This window comes from Oncorhynchus tshawytscha, linkage group LG05 (assembly GCF_018296145.1).
Source record: "Oncorhynchus tshawytscha isolate Ot180627B linkage group LG05, Otsh_v2.0, whole genome shotgun sequence".
In the NCBI taxonomy this organism is placed as follows: domain Eukaryota; kingdom Metazoa; phylum Chordata; class Actinopteri; order Salmoniformes; family Salmonidae; genus Oncorhynchus; species Oncorhynchus tshawytscha.
The window spans coordinates 78,851,187-78,876,306 of record NC_056433.1 but is presented as its reverse complement, the minus strand read 5'-3'; the positions used below and the strand labels follow the sequence as shown (position 1 = coordinate 78,876,306).

Here is a 25,120-nt window from a genome sequence, read left to right as displayed (position 1 = left end):
GTTCTCTCTCCTCTCTCTCCCGTTCTCTCTCATTTCCCTATCTCTCCTATGTCTCTCCCCTCTCTCCCGTTCTCTCTCCTCTCCCCTCTCTCCCGTTCTCTCTCGCCTCTCTCCCGTTCTCTCTCCTCTCTCTCCCGTTCTCTCTCCCCTCTCCCCGTTCTCTCTCCCCTCTCTCCCGTTCTCTCTCCTCTCTCTCCCGTTCTCTCTTCTCTCTCCCCTCTCTCCCGTTCTCTCTCCTCTCTCTCCCGTTCTCTCTCCCCTCTCCCGTTCTCTCTCCCCTCTCTCCGTTCTCTCTCCTCTCTCTCCCGTTCTCTCTCCTCTCTCTCCCGTTCTCTCTCCTCTCTCTCCCGTTCTCTCTCCTCTCTCCCGTTCTCTCTCATTTCCCTATCTCTCCTATGTGTCTCCTCTCTCTCCCGTTCTCTCTCCCCTCTCTCCCGTTCTCTCTCCCCTCTCTCCCGTTCTCTCTCCCCTCTCTCCCGTTCTCTCTCCTCTCTCTCCCGTTCTCTCTCCTCTCTCTCTCGTTCTCTCTCTTCTCTCTTCCCTCTCTCCCGTTCTCTCTCCTCTCTCTCCCGTTCTCTCTCCTCTCTCCCGTTCTCTCTCCTCTCTCTCTCCTCTCTCTCCCCTCTCTCTCCCGTTCTCTCTCCTCTCTCTCCCGTTCTCTCTCCTCTCTCTCCCCCCGTTCTCTCTCCTCTCTCTCCCGTTCTCTCTCCTCTCTCTCCCGTTCTCTCTCCTCTCTCTCCCGTTCTCTCTCATTTCCCTATCTCTCCTATGTCTCTCCCCTCTCTCCCGTTCTCTCTCCTCTCCCCTCTCTCCCGTTCTCTCTCCCTCTCTCCCGTTCTCTCTCCCCTCTCTCCCGTTCTCTCTCCCCTCTCTCCCGTTCTCTCTCCCGTTCTCTCTCCCTCTCTCTCCTGTTCTCTCTCCTCTCTCTCCCGTTCTCTCTCCTCTCTCTCCCTTTTCTCTCATTTCCCTATCTCTCCTATGTCTCTCCTCTCTCTCCCGTTCTCTCTCCTCTCTCTCCCGTTCTCTCTCCTCTCTCTCCCGTTCTCTCTCCTCTCTCTCCCGTTCTCTCTCCTCTCTCTCCCGTTCTCTCTCCTCTCTCTCCCGTTCTCTCTCCCGTTCTCTCTCCTCTCTCTCCCCGTTCTCTCTCCCCTCTCTCCCGTTCTCTCTCCCCTCTCTCCCGTTCTCTCTCCCCTCTCTCCCGTTCTCTCTCCTCTCTCTCCCGTTCTCTCTCCCCTCTCTCCCGTTCTCTCTCCCCTCTCTCCCGTTCTCTCTCCTCTCTCTCTCGTTCTCTCTCTTCTCTCTTCCCTCTCTCCCGTTCTCTCTCCTCTCTCTCCCGTTCTCTCTCCCCTCTCTCCCGTTCTCTCTCCTCTCTCTCTCCTCTCTCTCCCGTTCTCTCTCCTCTCTCTCCCGTTCTCTCTCCTCTCTCTCCCGTTCTCTCTCCTCTCTCTCCCGTTCTCTCTCCTCTCTCTCCCGTTCTCTCTCCTCTCTCTCCCGTTCTCTCTCATTTCCCTATCTCTCCTATGTCTCTCCCCTCTCTCCCCGTTCTCTCTCCTCTCCCCTCTCTCCCGTTCTCTCTCCCCTCTCTCCCGTTCTCTCTCCTCTCTCTCCCCGTTCTCTCTCCCCTCTCTCCCGTTCTCTCTCCCCTCTCTCCCGTTCTCTCTCCTCTCTCTCCCGTTCTCTCTTCTCTCCCCTCTCTCCCGTTCTCTCTCCTCTCTCTCCCGTTCTCTCTCCCTCTCTCCCGTTCTCTCTCCCCTCTCTCCCGTTCTCTCTCCTCTCTCCCGTTCTCTCTCCTCTCTCTCCCGTTCTCTCTCCTCTCTCTCCCGTTCTCTCTCCTCTCTCCCGTTCTCTCTCATTTCCCTATCTCTCCTATGTGTCTCCTCTCTCTCCCGTTCTCTCTCCCTCTCTCCCGTTCTCTCTCCCCTCTCTCCCGTTCTCTCTCCCCTCTCTCCCGTTCTCTCTCCTCTCTCTCCCGTTCTCTCTCCTCTCTCTCTCGTTCTCTCTCTTCTCTCTTCCCTCTCTCCCGTTCTCTCTCCTCTCTCTCCCGTTCTCTCTCCCTCTCTCCCGTTCTCTCTCCTCTCTCTCTCTCCTCTCTCTCCGTTCTCTCTCCTCTCTCTCCCGTTCTCTCTCCTCTCTCTCCCGTTCTCTCTCCTCTCTCTCCGTTCTCTCTCCTCTCTCTCCCGTTCTCTCTCCTCTCTCTCCCGTTCTCTCTCATTTCCCTATCTCTCCTATGTCTCTCCCCTCTCTCCCGTTCTCTCTCCTCTCCCCTCTCTCCCGTTCTCTCTCCCCTCTCTCCCGTTCTCTCTCTCTCTCCCCGTTCTCTCTCCCCTCTCTCCCGTTCTCTCTCCCCTCTCTCCCGTTCTCTCTCCTCTCTCTCCCGTTCTCTCTTCTCTCTCCCCTCTCTCCCGTTCTCTCTCCTCTCTCTCCCGTTCTCTCTCCCTCTCTCCCGTTCTCTCTCCCCTCTCTCCCGTTCTCTCTCCTCTCTCTCCCGTTCTCTCTCCTCTCTCTCCCGTTCTCTCTCCTCTCTCTCCCGTTCTCTCTCCTCTCTCTCCCGTTCTCTCTCATTTCCCTATCTCTCCTATGTCTCTCCTCTCTCTCCCGTTCTCTCTCCCCTCTCTCCCGTTCTCTCTCCCCTCTCCCGTTCTCTCTCCCTCTCTCCCGTTCTCTCTCCTCTCTCTCCCGTTCTCTCTCCCCTCTCTCCCGTTCTCTCTCCCTCTCTCCCGTTCTCTCTCCCCTCTCTCCCGTTCTCTCTCCTCTCTCTCCCGTTCTCTCTTCTCTCTCCCCTCTCTCCCGTTCTCTCCCCTCTCTCCCGTTCTATCTCCCCTCTCTCCCGTTCTCTCTCCTCTCTCTCCCGTTCTCTCTCCTCTCTCTCCCGTTCTCTCTCCTCTCTCTCCCTTTCTCTCTCCTCTCTCTCCCGTTCTCTCTCATTTCCCTATCTCTCCTATGTCTCTCCTCTCTCTCCCGTTCTCTCTCCCGTTCTCTCTCCTCTCCCCTCTCTCCCGTTCTCTCTCCCCTCTCTCCCGTTCTCTCTCCTCTCTCTCCCGTTCTCTCTCCCCTCTCTCCCGTTCTCTCTCCCCTCTCTCCCGTTTTCTCTCCTCTCTCTCCCGTTCTCTCTCTTCTCTCTCCTCTCTCTCCCGTTCTCTCTCCCGTTCTCTCTCCCCTCTCTCCCGTTCTCTCTCCTCTCTCTCTCTCTCTCTCTCCCGTTCTCTCTCCTCTCTCTCCCGTTCTCTCTCCTCTCTCTCCCGTTCTCTCTCCTCTCTCTCCCCTCTCTCCCGTTCTCTCTCTTCTCTCTCCCGTTCTCTCTCCCCTCTCTCCCGTTCTCTCTCCTCTCTCTCCCGTTCTCTCTCCTCTCTCTCCCGTTCCCTCTCCTCTCTCTCCCGTTCTCTCTTCTCTCTCTCCCGTTCTCTCTCCTCTCTCTCCCGTTCTCTCTCCCGTTCTCTCTCCCGTTCTCTCTCCCGTTCTCTCTCCCGTTCTCTCTCCCCTCTCTCCCGTTCTCTCTCCCCTCTCTCCCGTTCTCTCTCCTCTCTCTCCCGTTCTCTCTCCTCTCTCTCCCGTTCTCTCTCATTTCCCTATCTCTCCTATGTCTCTCCTCTCTCTCCCGTTCTCTCTCCCCTCTCTCCCGTTCTCTCTCCTCTCCCCTCTCTCCCGTTCTCTCTCCCCTCTCTCCCGTTCTCTCTCCCCTCTCTCCCGTTCTCTCTCCCCTCTCTCCCGTTCTCTCTCCTCTCTCTCCCGTTCTCTCTCCTCTCTCTCCCGTTCTCTCTCCCCTCTCTCCCGTTCTCTCTCCCCTCTCTCCCGTTCTCTCTCCCCTCTCTCCCGTTCTCTCTCCTCTCTCTCCCGTTCTCTCTCCTCTCTCTCCCGTTCTCTCTCCTCTCTCTCCCGTTCTCTCTCCTCTCTCTCCCGTTCTCTCTCCCCTCTCTCCCGTTCTCTCTCCCCTCTCTCCCGTTCTCTCTCCTCTCTCTCCCGTTCTCTCTCTTCTCTCTCCTCTCTCTCCCGTTCTCTCTCCTCTCTCTCCCGTTCTCTCTCCTCTCTCTCCCGTTCTCTCTCCCGTTCTCTCTCCCCTCTCTCCCGTTCTCTCTCTCCCGTTCTCTCTCCTCTCCCCTCTCTCCCGTTCTCTCTCCCCTCTCTCCCGTTCTCTCTCCTCTCTCTCCCGTTCTCTCTCTTCTCTCTCCCCTCTCTCCCGTTCTCTCTCTTCTCTCTCCCCTCTCTCCCGTTCTCTCTCCTCTCTCTCCCGTTCTCTCTCCTCTCTCTCCCGTTCTCTCTCCTCTCTCTCCCGTTCTCTCTCCCCTCTCTCCCGTTCTCTCTCCCCTCTCTCCCGTTCTCTCTTCTCTCCCCTCTCTCCCGTTCTCTCTCCCCTCTCTCCCGTTCTCTCTCCCCTCTCTCCCGTTCTCTCTCCTCTCTCTCCCGTTCTCTCTCCCCTCTCTCCTGTTCTCTCTCCCCTCTCTCCCGTTCTCTCTCCTCTCTCTCATTTCCCTATCTCTCCTATGTCTCTCCTCTCCTCTCTCTGTCATGATGGTTGGACCTAGAGGAATATTGATGCTTGTATTCCATCAAGGAGATTGCTTTTGGCTTTTTGTGCTGTGGCTGCCATCCAGACTGTCACTCCATCTAATTTCATCATCACCCTGCCTTTGAGAGGTTACTTGGCCGGCTGGTATGTACGTGCGTGCGTGTGCGCTTGTGTGTGCGTGTGCTCTTGTGCGTGTGCTCTTGTGTGTGTGCTCTTGTGTGTGCGTGTGCTCTTGTGTGTGCGTGTGCTCTTGTGTGTGCGTGTGCTCTTGTGCGTGCGTGGAAAGTCTGTCAGACAGCACGAGAGCTGCTGCTTCTCAAACAGCTCCTTCGTTGCTGCTGGAGTGAAACATGCTTTTCTAAGCCCAATCATTGCATAACAATTCTAAATGCAATCATGTGTTATAAACCGTTTTGATGTCCACAATTTTAATAGCTACTATTTGTATTTCTCAACTGCTAATTGAAGTGTGCTTCCCATTCGCTATTCAAGTGCATATAGGCAACGGTAGGCAGGCTTCAGCAGGCAGTATGCATTTTGAAAACAGACTTAATTGATTGTTTACCATTTCTGTCACGTTCTATAGTTCTGTCACGTTCTATATTTCTGTCACGTTCTATAGTTCTGTCACGTTCTATAGTTCTGTCACGTTCTATAGTTCTGTCTATAGTTCTGTCACGTTCTATAGTTCTGTCACGTTCTATAGTTCTGTCACGTTCTATAGTTCTGTCACGTTCTATAGTTCTGCCACGTTCTGTCACGTTCTATAGTTCTGTCACGTTCTATAGTTCGTTCTATAGTTCTGTCACGTTCTATAGTTCTGTCTATAGTTCTGTCACGTTCTATAGTTCTGTCACGTTCTATAGTTCTGTCTATAGTTCTGTCACGTTCTATAGTTCTGTCTATAGTTCTGTCACATTCTATAGTTCTGTCTATAGTTCTGTCACGTTCTATAGTTCTGTCTATAGTTCTGTCACGTTCTATAGTTCTGTCACGTTCTATAGTTCTGCCACGTTCTGTCACGTTCTATAGTTCTGTCACGTTCTATAGTTCTGTCACTTTCTATAGTTCTGTCACGTTCTATAGTTCTGTCACGTTCTATAGTTCTGTCACGTTCTATAGTTCTGTCTATAGTTCTGTCACGTTCTATAGTTCTGTCACGTTCTATAGTTCTGTCACGTTCTATAGTTCTGTCACGTTCTATAGTTCTGTCACGTTCTATAGTTCTATAGTTCTGTCTATAGTTCTGTCACGTTCTATAGTTCTGTCACGTTCTATAGTTCTGTCACATTCTATAGTTCTGTCACGTTCTATAGTTCTGTCACGTTCTATAGTTCTGTCACGTTCTATAGTTCTGTCACATTCTATAGTTCTGTCACGTTCTATAGTTCTGTCACATTCTATAGTTCTGTCACGTTCTATAGTTCTGTCACGTTCTATAGTTCTGTCACGTTCTATAGTTCTGTCACGTTCTATAGTTCTGTCACGTTCTATGGTTTAAAAGAAATCCAATGTATTTAATTATCCAGTAGCCAAAGGTACAATCCTAGTCACATTAGTAAACCCTGCTAGTTGTTGGATCTTTATATCTCCCCTCTTTCTACATTTCTAACGGATATTTTCATCTCTGTCACATGAAATCCGTCCCATGAAAACACTCGCATGTGCAGTGTGCTTTTGACAACACTATTTTCCCTTAATTTCATTATGGAATGAACATTTGCGCGTAGCCTTCTGCCCTGCACTTATAATGTGAAGGAGTTTATCCGAACGTTCTGATCTCTTACATCAGCCTTTAAAGGTGTTTTTTGATGTGGCTAAGCCCTACTGGTTGTATGAGTTTTGGAATAAGCTATTTCTTTCTCAAATAGAACGACAAGCTGACAAATAGAATAGGTCAACTTTTCTGCTTTGGGGGATAGTAGATTGACATTCTGTAGGCTAGTGATTTTACTGTTCGTTACTCGTCTTGTTGGTAGTTATTCTAACATCATCAAAGTGTGCGTTGGAATATCGGTAAAGAGGCACATCATTTCATCCTTGAGTTGCATGTTCTGTTCAGATGATTTACCTGAATGTGATTTGTGTCATTCTGAGCAGCGTGGCTGGACGCCCTAATCAGGTGATGCACCCAATGCATATGGGTCTGGTACAGTTATCAAATGTCATTAAAGGACTGCCTATCAAATGTCTGGCGCTACATTACAGAAACCCTGCTGTGTGCGCGGGCAGCAAGTCTTCAGTAGTGTGTCTCAGAGGTGTAGGGGATGAGGTGAATATCCTCACTCTAAGATGGGGGGCAGCAAGTCTTCAGTAGTGTGTCTCAGAGGTGTTGGGGAGGAGGTGAATATCCTCACTCTAAGATGGGGGCAGCTGCAGCCACACACAGCGACAGAGATGCTGAGAGTCATCCTTTCACAATACACAGGGTAATGTGTGGGTGGCTGGTTGGCAGAACGTACTTCTTCTCTCTTTCCTCTCTCCCCTCCCGTTCCTCTCTCCCCTCCCACCCTTCCTCTCTCTATTCCCTTTCCTCTCTCTCCTCCTACCTTTCCTCTCTCTCCTCCCTTTCCTCTCTCCCCTCCCACCCTTCCTCTCTCTTCTCCCTTTCCTCTCTCTTCTCCCTTTCCTCTCTTCTCTCTTTCCTCTCTCTCCTCCCTTTCCTCTCTCTTCTCCCTTTCCTCTCTCTTCTCTCTTTCCTCTCTCTTCTCCCTTTCCTCTCTCTTCTCTCTTTCCTCTCTCTTCTCCCTTTCCTCTCTCTTCTCTCTTTCCTCTCTCTTCTCCCTTTCCTCTCTCTTCTCTCTTTCCTCTCTCTTCTCCCTTTCCTCTCTCTTCTTCCTTTCCTCTCTCTCCTCCTACCTTTCCTCTCTCTCCTCCCTTTCCTCTCTCCCCTCCCACCCTTCCTCTCTCTTCTCCCTTTCCTCTCTCTTCTCCTTTCCTCTCTCTTCTCTCTTTCCTCTCTCTCCTCCCTTTCCTCTCTCTCCTCCCTTTCCTCTCTCCCCTCCCACCCTTCCTCTCTCTTCTCCCTTTCCTCTCTCTTCTCTCTTTCCTCTCTCTCCTCCCTTTCCTCTCTCTTCTCCCTTTCCTCTCTCTTCTCTCTTTCCTCTCTCTTCTCCCTTTCCTCTCTCTTCTCTCTTTCCTCTCTCTTCTCCCTTTCCTCTCTCTTCTCTCTTTCCTCTCTCTTCTCCCTTTCCTCTCTCTTCTCTCTTTCCTCTCTCTTCTCCCTTTCCTCTCTCTTCTTCCTTTCCTCTCTCTCCTCCCACCCTTCCTCTCTCTTCTCCCTTTCCTCTCTCTTCTCCCTTTCCTCTCTCTTCTCCCTTTCCTCTCTCTTCTCCCTTTCCTCTTCTCCCTTTCCTCTCTCTTCTCCCTTTCCTCTCTCCCCTCCCACCCTTCCTCTCTCTTCTCTCTTTCCTCTCTCTTCTCCCTTTCCTCTCTCTTCTCCCTTTCCTCTCTCTTCTCCCTTTCCTCTTCTCCCTTTCCTCTCTCTCCTCCCTTTCCTCTCTCCCCTCCCACCCTTCCTCTCTCTTCTCCCTTTCCTCCTCTCTCTTCTCCTTTCCTCTCTCTTCTCTCTTTCCTCTCTCTTCTCCCTTTCCTCTCTCTTCTCCCTTTCCTCTTCTCCCTTTCCTCTCTCTTCTCCCCCGTTCCTCTCTCCCCTCCCACCCTTCCTCTCTCTATTCCCTTTCCTCTCTCTCCTCCTACCTTTCCTCTCTCTCCTCCCTTTCCTCTCTCCCCTCCCACCCTTCCTCTCTCTTCTCCCTTTCCTCTCTCTTCTCCCTTTCCTCTCTCTTCTCCCTTTCCTCTCTTCTCTCTTTCCTCTCTCTTCTCCCTTTCCTCTCTCTCCTCCCTTTCCTCTCTCTTCTCCCTTTCCTCTCTCTTCTCTCTTTCCTCTCTCTTCTCCCTTTCCTCTCTCTTCTCTCTTTCCTCTCTCTTCTCCCTTTCCTCTCTCTCCTCCCTTTCCTCTCTCCCCTCCCACCCTTCCTCTCTCTTCTCCCTTTCCTCTCTCTTCTCCCTTTCCTCTCTCTTCTCTCTTTACTCTCTCTTCTCCCTTTCCTCTCTCTTCTCCCTTTCCTCTCTCTTCTCCCTTTCCTCTTCTCCCTTTCCTCTCTCTTCTCCCTTTCCTCTCTCCCCTCCCACCCTTCCTCTCTCTTCTCTCTTTCCTCTCTCTTCTCCCTTTACTCTCTCCCCTCCCAACGTCCCTCTCTCTTCTCCCTTTCCTCTCCCTTCTCCCTTTCCTCTCTCCCCTCCCACCCTTCCTCTCTCTTCTCCCTTTCCTCTCTCCCCTCCCACCCTTCCTCTCTCCCCTCCCTTTCCTCTCTCCCCTCCCTTTCCTCTCTCCCCTCCCACCCTTCCTCTCTCTTCTCCCTTTCCTCTCTCCCCCCCACCCTTCCTCTCTCTTCTCCCTTTCCTCTCTCCCCTCCCTTTCCTCTCTCCCCTCCCACCCTTCCTCTCTCTTCTCCCTTTCCTCTCTCCCCTCCCTTTCCTCTCTCCCCTCCCACCCTTCCTCTCTCTTCTCCCTTTCCTCTCTCCCCTCCCTTTCCTCTCTCCCCTCCCACCCTTCCTCTCTCTTCTCCCTTTCCTCTCTCGTTCCATTTCCCCCCTCTGTCACTCTCTCTTCAGCCCCTGAACCCTCATAATAAAGCTGTATTAATGAAAGTATCCTGTCTTGTGTCACTGTGTTGCCTGACCTTCCTCTTCCTCCTCCTCCTCCATGGAGTTAGTGGGTCTGGTCCTGCTCACTCCAGTCCCCTGATAAGATCAATACATCAGCCGGTCTGCTGAGCTCTCCAGCTGAGCTCTGAACAGGCTAATTGAGTTGAGGCCTCTTGGCCTTCAGAGAGAGGGGAATAGAGGTAATGTGTTACCGGGCTCTGCAGCACACAGACACGCTGTCAATGACATTAGTCCTGTTCTGTTCTCCAATGGAATCAGCCTGTTTACTCCTGAGGGCTATGTTGTTGTTGTTGTTGTTGTTGTTCATTTAGAAACTCTAGAAAATGCAGAGTTTCGCTGACTCAGAAGCCCCGACTTACTCACACTAACACTCCACACTGCGGAGCATAGACACGCACGTGTTTTCTCCCACGCACTGCATTAGCTCATCATGCACTAATAATTCATAATACTAGTATACTCTAGAGAGAAGGTGAACGAGAGGGAGGGGGATCAGTGCTGTGGAGACGGCCATCCTGAGTCGGGGGGGAGAGGTGGGGAGACAGGCAGAGAGGGAGACAGACGGGCAGGGAGGAAGACTGGCAGGGAGGGAGGGAGGGAGGGAGGCAGGGAGGCAGGCAGGCAGGCAGGGAGGGAGGCAGGCAGAGAGGGAGGCAGAGAGGGAGGCAGGCAGGCAGGGAGGGAGGGAGGCAGGCAGGGAGGGAGACAGGTAGGGAGACAGGCAGGGAGGGAGGGAGGGAGGCAGGCAGGGATGGAGACAGGCAGGGAGGGAGGGAGGGAGACGGGCGTGCAGGCAGGGAGACGGGCGTGCAGGCAGGGAGACGGGTGTGCAGGCAGGGAGACGGGCGTGCAGGCAGGGAGACGGGCGTGCAGGCAGGGAGACGGGTGTGCAGGCAGGGAGACGGGCGGACAGGCAGGGAGACGGGCTGGCGGGCAGGGAGTCGGGCGGGCGGGCAGGGAGTCGGGCGGGCGGGCAGGCAGGGGGCGGGCAGGCAGGGAGACGGGCGGGCAGGCAGGGAGACGGGCGTGCAGGCAGGGAGACGGGCGTGCAGGCAGGGAGTCGGGCGGGCAGGCAGGGAGACGGGGCGGGCAGGCAGGGAGACGGGCGGGCAGGCAGGGAGACGGGCGGGCAGGCAGGGAGACGGGCGGGCAGGCAGGGAGACGGGCGGGCAGGCAGGGAGACGGGCAGGGAGACAGGTGGGCAGGCAGGGAGACAGGCGGGCGGGCAGGGAGACGGGCAGGCAGGCAGGGAGACAGACAGGCGGGCAGGCAGGGAGACAGACAGGCGGGCAGGCAGGGAGTCAGGCAGGGAGATAGGCGGGCAGGCAGGGAGTCAGGCAGGGAGTCAGGCAGGGAGTCAGGCAGGGAGACAGGCAGGGAGACAGGCGGGCAGGCAGGGAGTCAGGCAGGGAGACAGGCAGTGGACTTGATAGATCCACCATGGTTGGTTATTTGGAGCAGCAGATGCCTGCAGTACAGGCTCAGAATACTGCTCCCTATATCAATCTGTCTTTCAGTCTCTTTCTCTCCATTTCTGTCTTTTTCTCTCCGTCTGTCTGTCTTTGTGACCAGGTGCTTTCTCTCCAACAGTCATGTTTTCTCCCCCATACTTTCTCTCTCTCTGTGTTCTGTCTTTCAGGCAGTAGTCAGATAGTTCTGTGTTGGTGCTTTGTCTTTGAGTACACATCATTTGTTATTGAGACCAAAGCAGCTGTTGTTGTGAACATGTTGACCAAGGGGCTAGAGAACCTGCTGTTGTAGCGACAGAACCTGCTGTTGTAGCGACAGAACCTGCTACTATAGCTACAGAACCTGCTGTTGTAGCGACAGAACCTGCTACTATTTCTACAGAACCTGCTGTTGTAGCGACAGAACCTGCTACTATAGCTACAGAACCTGCTGTTGTAGCGACATAAGCTGCTGTTGTAGCTACAGAACCTGCTACTATATAGCTACAGAACCTGCTGTTGTAGCGACAGAACCTGCTACTATAGCTACAGAACCTGCTGTTGTAGTGACAGAACCTGCTACTATAGCTACAGAACCTGCTACTATATAGCTACAGAACCTGCTGTTGTAGCTCCAGAACCTGCTACTATATAGGTACAGAACCTGCTACTATAGCTACAGAACCTGCTGTTGTAGCTACTGAACCAGCTACTATTGCAACAGAACCTGCTACTATATAGCTACAGAACCTGCTGTTGTAGCGACAGAACCTGCTACTATAGCTACAGGACCTGCTGTTGTAGCGACAGAACCTGCTACTATAGCTACAGAACCTGCTACTATATAGCTACAGAACCTGCTGTTGTAACTCCAGAACCTGCTACTATATAGGTACAGAACCTGCTACTATAGCTACAGAACCTGCTGTTGTAGCTACTGAACCAGCTACTATTGCAACAGAACCTGCTACTATAGCGACAGAACCTGGTACTATAGCTACAAAACCTGCTGTTGTAGCGACAGAACCTGCTGTTGTAGCGACAGAACCTGCTGTTGTAGCGACAGAACCTGCTGTTGTAGCGACAGAACCTGCTACTATAGCTACAGAACCTGCTACTATAGCTACAGAACCTGCTGTTGTAGCAACAGAACCTGCTACTATAGCTACAGAACCTGCTGTTGTAGCGACAGAACCTGCTACTATTTCTACAGAACCTGCTACTATAGCTACAGAACCTGCTGTTGTAGCAACAGAACCTGCTACTATAGCGACAGAACCTGCTGTTGTAGCGACAGAACCTGCTACTATAGCTACAGAACCTGCTACTATAGCTACAGAACCTGCTGTTGTAGCGACAGAACCTGCTACTATAGCTACAGAACCTGCTGTTGTAGCGACAGAACCTGCTACTATTTCTACAGAACCTGCTGTTGTAGCGACAGAACCTGCTACTATAGCTACAGAACCTGCTGTTGTAGCGACATAAGCTGCTGTTGTAGCTACAGAACCTGCTACTATATAGCTACAGAACCTGCTGTTGTAGCGACAGAACCTGCTACTATAGCTACAGAACCTGCTGTTGTAGTGACAGAACCTGCTACTATAGCTACAGAACCTGCTACTATATAGCTACAGAACCTGCTGTTGTAGCTCCAGAACCTGCTACTATATAGGTACAGAACCTGCTACTATAGCTACAGAACCTGCTGTTGTAGCTACTGAACCAGCTACTATTGCAACAGAACCTGCTACTATATAGCTACAGAACCTGCTGTTGTAGCGACAGAACCTGCTACTATAGCTACAGGACCTGCTGTTGTAGCGACAGAACCTGCTACTATAGCTACAGAACCTGCTACTATATAGCTACAGAACCTGCTGTTGTAACTCCAGAACCTGCTACTATATAGGTACAGAACCTGCTACTATAGCTACAGAACCTGCTGTTGTAGCTACTGAACCAGCTACTATTGCAACAGAACCTGCTACTATAGCGACAGAACCTGGTACTATAGCTACAAAACCTGCTGTTGTAGCGACAGAACCTGCTGTTGTAGCGACAGAACCTGCTGTTGTAGCGACAGAACCTGCTGTTGTAGCGACAGAACCTGCTACTATAGCTACAGAACCTGCTACTATAGCTACAGAACCTGCTGTTGTAGCAACAGAACCTGCTACTATAGCTACAGAACCTGCTACTATAGCTACAGAACCTGCCACTATATAGCTACACAACCTGCTACTATATAGCGACAGAACCTGCTGTTGTAGCGACAGAACCTGATACTATAGCTACAGAACCTGCTGTTGTAGCGACAGAACCTGCTGTTGTAGTGACAGAACCTGCTACTATAGCTACAGAACCTGCTACTATATAGCTACAGAACCTGCTACTAACGCTACAGAACCTGCTGTTGTAGTGACAAAACATGCTACTATAGCTACAGACCCTGCTGTTGTAGCGACAGAACCTGCTGTTGTAGCGACAGAACCTGCTATTATATAGCTACAGAACCTGCTGTTGTAGCGACAGAACCTGCTACTATATAGCTACAGAACCTGCTGTTGTAGTGACAGAACCTGCTGTTGTAGCGACAGAACCTGCTGTTGTAGCGACAGAACCTGCTACTATTGCAACAGAACCTGCTACTATATAGCTACAGAACCTGCTGTTGTAGCGACAGAACCTGCTACTATAGCTACAGGACCTGCTGTTGTAGCGACAGAACCTGCTACTATAGCTACAGAACCTGCTACTATATAGCTACAGAACCTGCTGTTGTAACTCCAGAACCTGCTACTATATAGGTACAGAACCTGCTACTATAGCTACAGAACCTGCTGTTGTAGCTACTGAACCAGCTACTATTGCAACAGAACCTGCTACTATAGCGACAGAACCTGGTACTATAGCTACAAAACCTGCTGTTGTAGCGACAGAACCTGCTGTTGTAGCGACAGAACCTGCTGTTGTAGCGACAGAACCTGCTGTTGTAGCGACAGAACCTGCTACTATAGCTACAGAACCTGCTACTATAGCTACAGAACCTGCTGTTGTAGCAACAGAACCTGCTACTATAGCTACAGAACCTGCTGTTGTAGCGACAGAACCTGCTACTATTTCTACAGAACCTGCTACTATAGCTACAGAACCTGCTGTTGTAGCAACAGAACCTGCTACTATAGCGACAGAACCTGCTGTTGTAGCGACAGAACCTGCTACTATAGCTACAGAACCTGCTACTATAGCTACAGAACCTGCTGTTGTAGCGACAGAACCTGCTACTATAGCTACAGAACCTGCTGTTGTAGCGACAGAACCTGCTACTATTTCTACAGAACCTGCTGTTGTAGCGACAGAACCTGCTACTATAGCTACAGAACCTGCTGTTGTAGCGACATAAGCTGCTGTTGTAGCTACAGAACCTGCTACTATATAGCTACAGAACCTGCTGTTGTAGCGACAGAACCTGCTACTATAGCTACAGAACCTGCTGTTGTAGTGACAGAACCTGCTACTATAGCTACAGAACCTGCTACTATATAGCTACAGAACCTGCTGTTGTAGCTCCAGAACCTGCTACTATATAGGTACAGAACCTGCTACTATAGCTACAGAACCTGCTGTTGTAGCTACTGAACCAGCTACTATTGCAACAGAACCTGCTACTATATAGCTACAGAACCTGCTGTTGTAGCGACAGAACCTGCTACTATAGCTACAGGACCTGCTGTTGTAGCGACAGAACCTGCTACTATAGCTACAGAACCTGCTACTATATAGCTACAGAACCTGCTGTTGTAACTCCAGAACCTGCTACTATATAGGTACAGAACCTGCTACTATAGCTACATAACCTGCTGTTGTAGCTACTGAACCAGCTACTATTGCAACAGAACCTGCTACTATAGCGACAGAACCTGGTACTATAGCTACAAAACCTGCTGTTGTAGCGACAGAACCTGCTGTTGTAGCGACAGAACCTGCTGTTGTAGCGACAGAACCTGCTGTTGTAGCGACAGAACCTGCTACTATAGCTACAGAACCTGCTACTATAGCTACAGAACCTGCTGTTGTAGCAACAGAACCTGCTACTATAGCTACAGAACCTGCTGTTGTAGCGACAGAACCTGCTACTATTTCTACAGAACCTGCTACTATAGCTACAGAACCTGCTGTTGTAGCAACAGAACCTGCTACTATAGCGACAGAACCTGCTGTTGTAGCGACAGAACCTGCTACTATAGCTACAGAACCTGCTACTATAGCTACAGAACCTGCTGTTGTAGCGACAGAACCTGCTACTATAGCTACAGAACCTGCTGTTGTAGCGACAGAACCTGCTACTATTTCTACAGAACCTGCTGTTGTAGCGACAGAACCTGCTACTATAGCTACAGAACCTGCTGTTGTAGCGACATAAGCTGCTGTTGTAGCTACAGAACCTGCTACTATATAGCTACAGAACCTGCTGTTGTAGCGACAGAACCTGCTACTATAGCTACAGAACCTGCTGTTGTAGTGACAGAACCTGCTACTATAGCTACAGAACCTGCTACTATATAGCTACAGAACCTGCTGTTGTAGCTCCAGAACCTGCTACTATATAGGTACAGAACCTGCTACTATAGCTACAGAACCTGCTGTTGTAGCTACTGAACCAGCTACTATTGCAACAGAACCTGCTACTATATAGCTACAGAACCTGCTGTTGTAGCGACAGAACCTGCTACTATAGCTACAGGACCTGCTGTTGTAGCGACAGAACCTGCTACTATAGCTACAGAACCTGCTACTATATAGCTACAGAACCTGCTGTTGTAACTCCAGAACCTGCTACTATATAGGTACAGAACCTGCTACTATAGCTACAGAACCTGCTGTTGTAGCTACTGAACCAGCTACTATTGCAACAGAACCTGCTACTATAGCGACAGAACCTGGTACTATAGCTACAAAACCTGCTGTTGTAGCGACAGAACCTGCTGTTGTAGCGACAGAACCTGCTGTTGTAGCGACAGAACCTGCTGTTGTAGCGACAGAACCTGCTACTATAGCTACAGAACCTGCTACTATAGCTACAGAACCTGCTGTTGTAGCAACAGAACCTGCTACTATAGCTACAGAACCTGCTACTATAGCTACAGAACCTGCCACTATATAGCTACACAACCTGCTACTATATAGCGACAGAACCTGCTGTTGTAGCGACAGAACCTGATACTATAGCTACAGAACCTGCTGTTGTAGCGACAGAACCTGCTGTTGTAGTGACAGAACCTGCTACTATAGCTACAGAACCTGCTACTATATAGCTACAGAACCTGCTACTAACGCTACAGAACCTGCTGTTGTAGTGACAAAACATGCTACTATAGCTACAGACCCTGCTGTTGTAGCGACAGAACCTGCTGTTGTAGCGACAGAACCTGCTATTATATAGCTACAGAACCTGCTGTTGTAGCGACAGAACCTGCTACTATATAGCTACAGAACCTGCTGTTGTAGTGACAGAACCTGCTGTTGTAGCGACAGAACCTGCTGTTGTAGCGACAGAACCTGCTGTTGTAGCGACAGAACCTGCTGTTGTAGCGACAGAACCTGCTGTTGTAGCGACAGAACGTGCTACTATTGCGACATAACCTTTTACTATATAGCTACAGAACCTGCTGTTGTAGCTACAGAACCTGCTGTTGTAGCTACAGAACCTGCTGTTGTAGCTACAGAATCTTGTCCTCTAAACGGAGAGCAGTTTCTCTGGCTTGGCCCTTGCTATTGGTACTCCTCTGCCACCTAGTGGATGTGTTTGAGAACTGAAGGTCAAGGAATCTCATTTGGATGGAAATAACCTACTTCTAGATTGTGTATTTACACTGAACAAGCTGTGAATACCTGTCATTGACCATTAAAACATAAACCATTGATCACCATGATGTTGTGCTCTGTGTACACCACATGTAAACAATACATTGCTATTTGCTTTTCTACTCATCCAATTTAGATGGTATCACAGTGCCACCTAGTGCAATTCTCAGGGTATTAATGACACATGCTTTTCCTCTTGATGTCAAGCAGAAATGTCTATTAAAGCAGAATACATTTTATTTACATCCCAAATAGCAAACCAATTTAACACTGTATTCATCCATATTTCTAACTGATGACAACCACACTGACATTTCTCTCTCTCTCTCTCTTGCAGAAGGAGCTCAGTCTTCCAAGGAGGGCCAGTTTGTGAGTACTTGTCACCATTCTATCTCTATTCTTGATTAACTTCTTCAGACCCCCTGAGTGCAGAGGCGTCTTTCTCTCTGTCTGTCTCTAAACAGGAAAGCCAGATCTAGTGTACTGTAGCAGCCAGATGTAGTGTACTGTAGCAGCCAGATGTAGTGTACTGTAGCAGCCAGGTCTAGTGTACTGTAGCAGCCAGATGTAGTGTACTGTAGCAGCCAGATCTAGTGTACTGTAGCAGCCAGATGTAGTGTACTGTAGCAGCCAGATGTAGTGTACTGTAGCAGCCAGGTCTAGTGTACTGTAGCAGCCAGATCTAGTGTACTGTAGCAGCCAGATCTAGTGTACTGTAGCAGCCAGATCTAGTGTACAGTAGCAGCCAGATCTATAGTGTACTGTAGCAGCCAGATCTAGTGTACTGTAGCAGCCAGATCTAGTGTACTGTAGCAGCCAGGTATAGTAGACTGTAGCAGCCAGGTCTAGTAGACTGTAGCAGCCAGGTCTAGTAGACTGTAGCAGCCAGGTCTAGTAGACTGTAGCAGCCAGGTCTAGTAGACTGTAGCAGCCAGAGATGTTGTACTGTAGCAGCCAGGTCTAGTATACTGTAGCAGCCAGGTCTAGTGTACTGTAGCAGCCAGAGATGTTGTACTGTAGCAGCCAGGTCTAGTATACTGTAGCAGCCAGAGATGTTGTACTGTAGCAGCCAGGTCTAGTATACTGTAGCAGCCAGAGATAGTGTACTGTAGCAGCCAGATCTAGTGTACTGTAGCAGCCAGATCTAGTGTACTGTAGCAGCCAGGTCTAGTGTACTGTAGCAGCCAGGTCTAGTGTACTGTAGCAGCCAGGTCTAGTGTACTGTAGCAGCCAGGTCTAGTGTACTGTAGCAGCCAGGTCTAGTGTACTGTAGCAGCCAGGTCTAGTGTACTGTAGCAGCCAGAGATGTTGTACTGTAGCAGCCAGATCTAGTGTACTGTAGCAGCCAGAGATAGTGTACTGTAGCAGCCAGAGATAGTGTACTGTAGCAGCCAGAGATAGTGTCCTGTAGCAGCCAGAGATGTTGTACTGTAGCAGCCAGAGATGTTGTACTGTAGCAGCCAGATCTAGTGTACTGTAGCAGCCAGATCTAGTGTACTGTAGCAGCCAGATCTAGTGTACAGTAGCAGCCAGATCTATAGTGTACTGTAGCAGCCAGATCTAGTGTACTGTAGCAGCCAGATCTAGTGTACTGTAGCAGCCAGGTATAGTAGACTGTAGCAGCCAGGTCTAGTAGACTGTAGCAGCCAGGTCTAGTAGACTGTAGCAGCCAGGTCTAGTAGACTGTAGCAGCCAGGTCTAGTATACTGTAGCAGCCAGGTCTAGTGTACTGTAGCAGCCAGAGATGTTGTACTGTAGCAGCCAGGTCTAGTATACTGTAGCAGCCAGAGATGTTGTACTGTAGCAGCCAGGTCTAGTATACTGTAGCAGCCAGAGATAGTGTACTGTAGCAGCCAGATCTAGTGTACTGTAGCAGCCAGATCTAGTGTACTGTAGCAGCCAGGTCTAGTGTACTGTAGCAGCCAGGTCTAGTGTACTGTAGCAGCCAGGTCTAGTGTACTGTAGCAGCCAGGTCTAGTGTACTGTAGCAGCCAGGTCTAGTGTACTGTAGCAGCCAGAGATGTTGTACTGTAGCAGCCAGATCTAGTGTACTGTAGCAGCCAGAGATAGTGTACTGTAGCAGCCAGAGATAGTGTACTGTAGCAGCCAGAGATAGTGTCCTGTAGCAGCCAGAGATGTTGTACTGTAGCAGCCAGAGATGTTGTACTGTAGCAGCCAGATCTAGTGTACTGTAGCAGCCAGATCTAGTGTACTGTAGCAGCCAGGTCTAGTGTACTGTAGCAGCCAGAGATAGTGTACTGTAGCAGCCAGAGATAGTGTACTGTAGCAGCCAGAGATAGTGTCCTGTAGCAGCCAGAGATGTTGTACTGTAGCAGCCAGAGATGTTGTACTGTAGCAGCCAGATCTAGTGTACTGTAGCAGCCAGATCTAGTGTACTGTAGCAGCCAGGTCTAGTGTACTGTAGCAGCCAGAGATAGTGTCCTGTAGCAGCCAGAGATAGTGTCCTGTAGCAGCCAGAGAGAGTGTACTGTAGCAGCCAGAGAGAGTGTACTGTAGCAGCCAGAGAGAGTGTACTGTAGCAGCCAGAGAGAGTGTACTGTAGCAGCCAGGTATAGTGTACTGTAGCAGCCAGGTCTAGTATACTGTAGCAGCCAGGTCTAGTGTACTGTAGCAGCCAGGTCTAGTGTACTGTAGCAGCCAGGTCTAGTGTACTGTAGCAGCCAGGTCTAGTGTACTGTAGCAGCCAGGTCTAGTGTACTCTAGCAGCCAGGTCTAGTGTACTCTAGCAGCCAGGTCTAGTGTACTCTAGCAGCCAGGTCTAGTGTACTCTAGCAGCCAGGTCTAGTGTACTGTAGCAGCCAGGTCTAGTGTACTCTAGCAGCCAGGTCTAGTGTACTGTAGCAGCCAGATCTAGTGTACTGTAGCAGTCAGATCTAGTGTACTGTAGCAGCCAGATCTAGTGTACTGTAGCAGCCAGATCTAGTGTACTGTAGCAGTCAGATCTAGTGTACTGTAGCAGTCAGATCTAGTGTACTGTAGCAGTCAGATCTAGTGTACTGTAGCAGCCAGATCTAGTGTACTGTAGCAGCCAGATCTAGTGTACTGTAGCAGCCAGATCTAGTGTACTGTAGCAGCCAGATCTAGTGTACTGTAGCAGCCAGATCTAGTGTACTGTAGCAGCCAGAGATGTTGTACTGTAGCAGCCAGGTCTAGTATACTGTAGCAGCCAGGTCTAGTGTACTGTAGCAGCCAGAGATAGTGTACTGTAGCAGCCAGATCTAGTGTACTGTAGCAGCCAGGTCTAGTGTACTGTAGCAGCCAGGTCTAGTGTACTGTAGCAGCCAGGTCTAGTGTACTGTAGCAGCCAGGTCTAGTGTACTGTAGCAGCCAGGTCTAGTGTACTGTAGCAGCCAGGTCTAGTGTACTGTAGCAGCCAGAGATGTTGTACTGTAGCAGCCAGATCTAGTGTACTGTAGCAGCCAGAGATAGTGTACTGTAGCAGCCAGAGATAGTGTACTGTAGCAGCCAGATCTAGTGTACTGTAGCAGCCAGATCTAGTGTACTGTAGCAGCCAGGTCTAGTGTACTGTAGCAGCCAGGTCTAGTGTACTGTAGCAGCCAGATCTAGTGTACTGTAGCAGCCAGGTCTAGTATACTGTAGCAGCCAGAGATAGTGTACTGTAGCAGCCAGAGATAGTGTACTGTAGCAGCCAGAGAGAGTGTACTGTAGCAGCCAGAGGTAGTGTACTGTAGCAGCCAGATCTAGTGTACTGTAGCAGCCAGGTCTAGTGTACTGTAGCAGCCAGGTCTAGTGTACTGTAGCAGACAGGTCTAGTGTACTGTAGCAGCCAGGTCTAGTGTACTGTAGCAGCCAGGTCTAGTGTACTGTAGCAGCCAGAGATGTTGTACTGTAGCAGCCAGATCTAGTGTACTGTAGCAGCCAGGTCTAGTGTACTGTAGCAGCCAGTTCTAGTGTACTGTAGCAGCCAGGTCTAGTGTACTGTAGCAGCCAGGTCTAGTGTACTGTAGCAGCCAGGTCTAGTGTACTCTAGCAGCCAGGTCTAGTGTACTCTAGCAGCCAGGTCTAGTGTACTGTAGCAGCCAGGTCTAGTGTACTCTAGCAGCCAGGTCTAGTGTACTGTAGCAGCCAGATCTAGTGTACTGTAGCAGTCAGATCTAGTGTACTGTAGCAGCCAGATCTAGTGTACTGTAGCAGCCAGATCTAGTGTACTGTAGCAGTCAGATCTAGTGTACTGTAGCAGTCAGATCTAGTGTACTGTAGCAGTCAGATCTAGTGTACTGTAGCAGCCAGATCTAGTGTACTGTAGCAGCCAGATCTAGTGTACTGTAGCAGCCAGATCTAGTGTACTGTAGCAGCCAGATCTAGTGTACTGTAGCAGCCAGATCTAGTGTACTGTAGCAGCCAGAGATGTTGTACTGTAGCAGCCAGGTCTAGTATACTGTAGCAGCCAGGTCTAGTGTACTGTAGCAGCCAGAGATAGTGTACTGTAGCAGCCAGATCTAGTGTACTGTAGCAGCCAGGTCTAGTGTACTGTAGCAGCCAGGTCTAGTGTACTGTAGCAGCCAGGTCTAGTGTACTGTAGCAGCCAGGTCTAGTGTACTGTAGCAGCCAGGTCTAGTGTACTGTAGCAGCCAGAGATGTTGTACTGTAGCAGCCAGATCTAGTGTACTGTAGCAGCCAGAGATAGTGTACTGTAGCAGCCAGAGATAGTGTACTGTAGCAGCCAGATCTAGTGTACTGTAGCAGCCAGATCTAGTGTACTGTAGCAGCCAGGTCTAGTGTACTGTAGCAGCCAGGTCTAGTGTACTGTAGCAGCCAGATCTAGTGTACTGTAGCAGCCAGGTCTAGTATACTGTAGCAGCCAGAGATAGTGTACTGTAGCAGCCAGAGATAGTGTACTGTAGCAGCCAGGTCTAGTGTACTGTAGCAGCCAGAGGTAGTGTACTGTAGCAGCCAGATCTAGTGTACTGTAGCAGCCAGGTCTAGTGTACTGTAGCAGACAGGTCTAGTGTACTGTAGCAGCCAGGTCTAGTGTACTGTAGCAGCCAGGTCTAGTGTACTGTAGCAGCCAGGTCTAGTGTACTGTAGCAGCCAGGTCTAGTGTACTGTAGCAGCCAGAGATGTTGTACTGTAGCAGCCAGATCTAGTGTACTGTAGCAGCCAGGTCTAGTGTACTGTAGCAGCCAGTTCTAGTGTACTGTAGCAGCCAGAGATGGTGTACTGTAGCAGCCAGAGATGGTGTACTGTAGCAGCCAGAGATAATGTACTGTAGCAGCCAGGTCTAATGTACCGTAGCAGCCAGGTCTAGTGTACTGTAGCAGCCAAATCTAGTTTACTGTAGCAGCCAGGTCTAGTGTACTGTAGCAGCCAGGTCTAGTGTACTGTAGCAGCCAGAGATATTGTACTGTAGCAGCCAGATCCAGTGTACTGTAGCAGCCAGAGATAGTGTCCTGTAGCAGCCAGAGATGTTGTACTGTAGCAGCCAGGTCTAGTGTACTGTAGCAGCCAGGTCTAGTGTACTGTAGCAGCCAGATCTAGTGTACTGTAGCAGCCAGGTATAGTATACTGTAGCAGCCAGAGATAGTGTACTGTAGCAGCCAGGTCTAGTATACTGTAGCAGCCAGATCTAGTTTACTGTAGCAGCCAGGTCTAGTGTACTGTAGCAGCCAGGTCTAGTGTACTGTAGCAGCCAGAGATGTTGTACTGTAGCAGCCAGATCCAGTGTACTGTAGCAGCCAGAGATAGTGTCCTGTAGCAGCCAGAGATGTTGTACTGTAGCAGCCAGGTCTAGTGTACTGTAGCAGCCAGATCTAGTGTACTGTAGCAGCCAGGTATAGTATACTGTAGCAGCCAGAGATAGTGTACTGTAGCAGCCAGATCTAGTGTACTGTAGCAGCCAGATCTAGTGTACTGTAGCAGCCAGATCTAGTGTACTGTAGCAGCCAGATCTAGTGTACTGTAGCAGCCAGATCTAGTGTACTGTAGCAGCCAGATCTAATGTACTGTAGCAGCCAGGTCTAGTGTACTGTAGCAGTCAGATCTAGTGTACTGTAGCAGCCAGATCTAGTGTACTGTAGCAGCCAGGTCTAGTGTACTGTAGCAGCCAGGTCTAGTGTACTGTAGCAGCCAGGTCTAGTGTACTGTAGCAGCCAGGTCTAGTGTACTGTAGCAGCCAAATCTAGTGTACTGTAGCAGCCAGGTCTAGTGTACTGTAGCAGCCAGGTCTAGTGTACTGTAACAGCCAGAGATGTTGTACTGTAGCAGCCAGATCTAGTGTACTGTAGCAGCCAGAGATAGTGTCCTGTAGCAGCCAGAGATAGTGTCCTGTAGCAGCCAGAGATAGTGTCCTGTAGCAGCCATAGATGTTGTACTGTAGCAGCCAGGTCTAGTGTACTGTAGCAGCCAGATCTAGTGTTCTGTAGCAGCCAGATCTAGTGTACTGTAGCAGCCAGGTCTAGTGTACTGTAGCAGCCAGATCTAGTGTACTGTAGCAGCCAGATCTCGTGTACTGTAGCAGCCAGAGATAGTGTACTGTAGCAGCCAGAGATAGTGTACTGTAGCAGCCAGAGATGTTGTACTGTAGCAGACAGATCTAGTGTACTGTAGCAGCCAGAGATGGTGTACTGTAGCAGCCAGAGATAATGTACTGTAGCAGCCAGGTCTAGTGTACTGTAGCAGCCAGAGATAGTGTACTGTAGCAGCCAGGTCTAGTGTACTGTAGCAGCCAGGTCTAGTGTACTGTAGCAGCCAGAGATGTTGTACTGTAGCAGCCAGGTCTAGTGTACTGTAGCAGCCAGAGATGTTGTACTGTAGCAGCCAGATCTAGTGTACTGTAGCAGCCAGACCTAGTGTACTGTAGCAGCCAGACTTAGTGTACTGTAGCAGCCAGACTTAGTGTACTGTAGCAGCCAGACTTAGTGTACTGTAGCAGCCAGGTATAGTGTACTTTAGCAGCCAGGTCTAGTGTACTGTAGCAGCCAGAGATATTGTACTGTAGCAGCCAGGTCTAGTGTACTGTAGCAGCCAGAGATGTTGTACTGTAGCAGCCAGATCTAGTGTCATGTAGCAGCCAGAGATGTTGTACTGTTGCAGCCAGATCTAGTGTACTGTAGCAGCCAGAGATGGTGTCCTGTAGCAGCCAGAGATAGTGTACTGTAGCAGCCAGAGATGTTGTACTGTAGCAGCCAGATCTAGTGTACTGTAGCAGCCAGATCTAGTGTACTGTAGCAGCCAGATCTAGTGTACTGTAGCAGCCAGACTTAGTGTACTGTAGCAGCCAGATCTAGTGTACTGTAGCAGCCAGGTCTAGTGTACTGTAGCAGCCAGATCTAGTGTACTGTAGCAGCCAGATCTAGTGTACTGTAGCAGCCAGAGATAGTGTACTGTAGCAGCCAGATCTAGTGTACTGTAGCAGCCAGAGATAGTGTACTGTAGCAGCCAGATCTATTGTACTGTAGCAGCCAGATCTATTGTACTGTAGCAACCAGATCTAGTGTACTGTAGCAGCCTTCAAGGACCCCATTGTGTGTACTGTGTTGTATAACATGGCCTTGAAGACCGGTGGAAAGAGGAATATGGAGTTAGAGAAAGTTGATGAGGAGGACTTGAGGGACCTGTTGCCGGGGCATGGTCTGTGAGCTCATCCATCCAAACATAGGATTGTGTAACGGCTACACTGAAACTGACACTACCATTGGTGGAGCTCTCTAGATCACTGTTACTAAGATGAGATGGAGAGGGATCTGCTGAGAAAATAATAAGAGAAAACAGTGAAAGAGGGGGGGTGAGAGAGGACAGTGAGAGAGAGAGAGACGGGGGATGAGAGAGAGGGTGAGAGGGGGTGAGAGAGGGAGAGAGGACGGTGAGAGAGAGAGTGTGAGAGGTGGGGTGAGAGAGCGAGAGGGGGTGAGATGGAGAGGGGGGGTGAGAGAGAAAAAGGAGGTGCGAGATAGAGAGGGGGGTGAGAGAGGGGGGGGGTGAGAGAGAGGAAAGGGGACTGCTATAACCAGTCAGATCTCCACTGGGCCCTACAGCAGGGATCATCAACTAGATTCAGCCGAGGGCAGACATGGAACAGACCATTTCTCCTCAGTTTTCCGCAAACGTCATATGCTATATAGCATGCTATGGAGTGTGGATACGAAAGAGATACAGAATATAGGCTAGACAAGACATAGTGATTTATACTTCTACGTAATGACTTTCCATTAAGACCGGAGAAGAGTGATGTGACAAATGGAATTTTAACCTTTAAACTGCCATTTTATTTTTCGGTTTCCATTAAAGTGATAAAGTTACATAAAAATTACATGTGAATTCACAATGCAGCTGCACTTCCTTCTCATTTAACTTCTCAAAGTATTATCATACAGGACTGCAGTCACTTGTCTTTCTCTGTCATTTTTCCAACTGTTAATAACAACCATGACGTAGAAGTGGAGAGTCGACTCCAAAATAATTGATTCCTCGACTCCTTACACACAGACTCTTATTTCAGTGTCAAGATTTTACTCCGACTCCTAAGGTTCAGTATTTCTGGAACGGAGGATTTGCCGTACTTCCAAGAACACAAACACTTACATCTTTCATAGCGAGAGATGGAGAGAGGGGGAGGGGCACAGTATTGGCAGGTCTGCCACCAGGCAGA

General features: G+C 50.0%; 1 protein-coding gene across 6 annotated transcripts in view; it reads left to right on the top strand.

The window, feature by feature from the left end:
• mast2 (microtubule associated serine/threonine kinase 2) overlaps nucleotides 1-25,120 on the top strand; it is a 341,277-nt gene that overhangs the window by 193,338 nt on the left and 122,819 nt on the right. For all 6 annotated transcript variants that reach the window (XM_042322430.1, XM_042322426.1, XM_042322427.1 and 3 more), the window contains one exon: nucleotides 16,829-16,860. In XM_042322430.1, coding sequence (XP_042178364.1) covers nucleotides 16,829-16,860 — 32 coding nt within the window. The remainder of the gene's footprint in view (nucleotides 1-16,828; nucleotides 16,861-25,120) is intronic.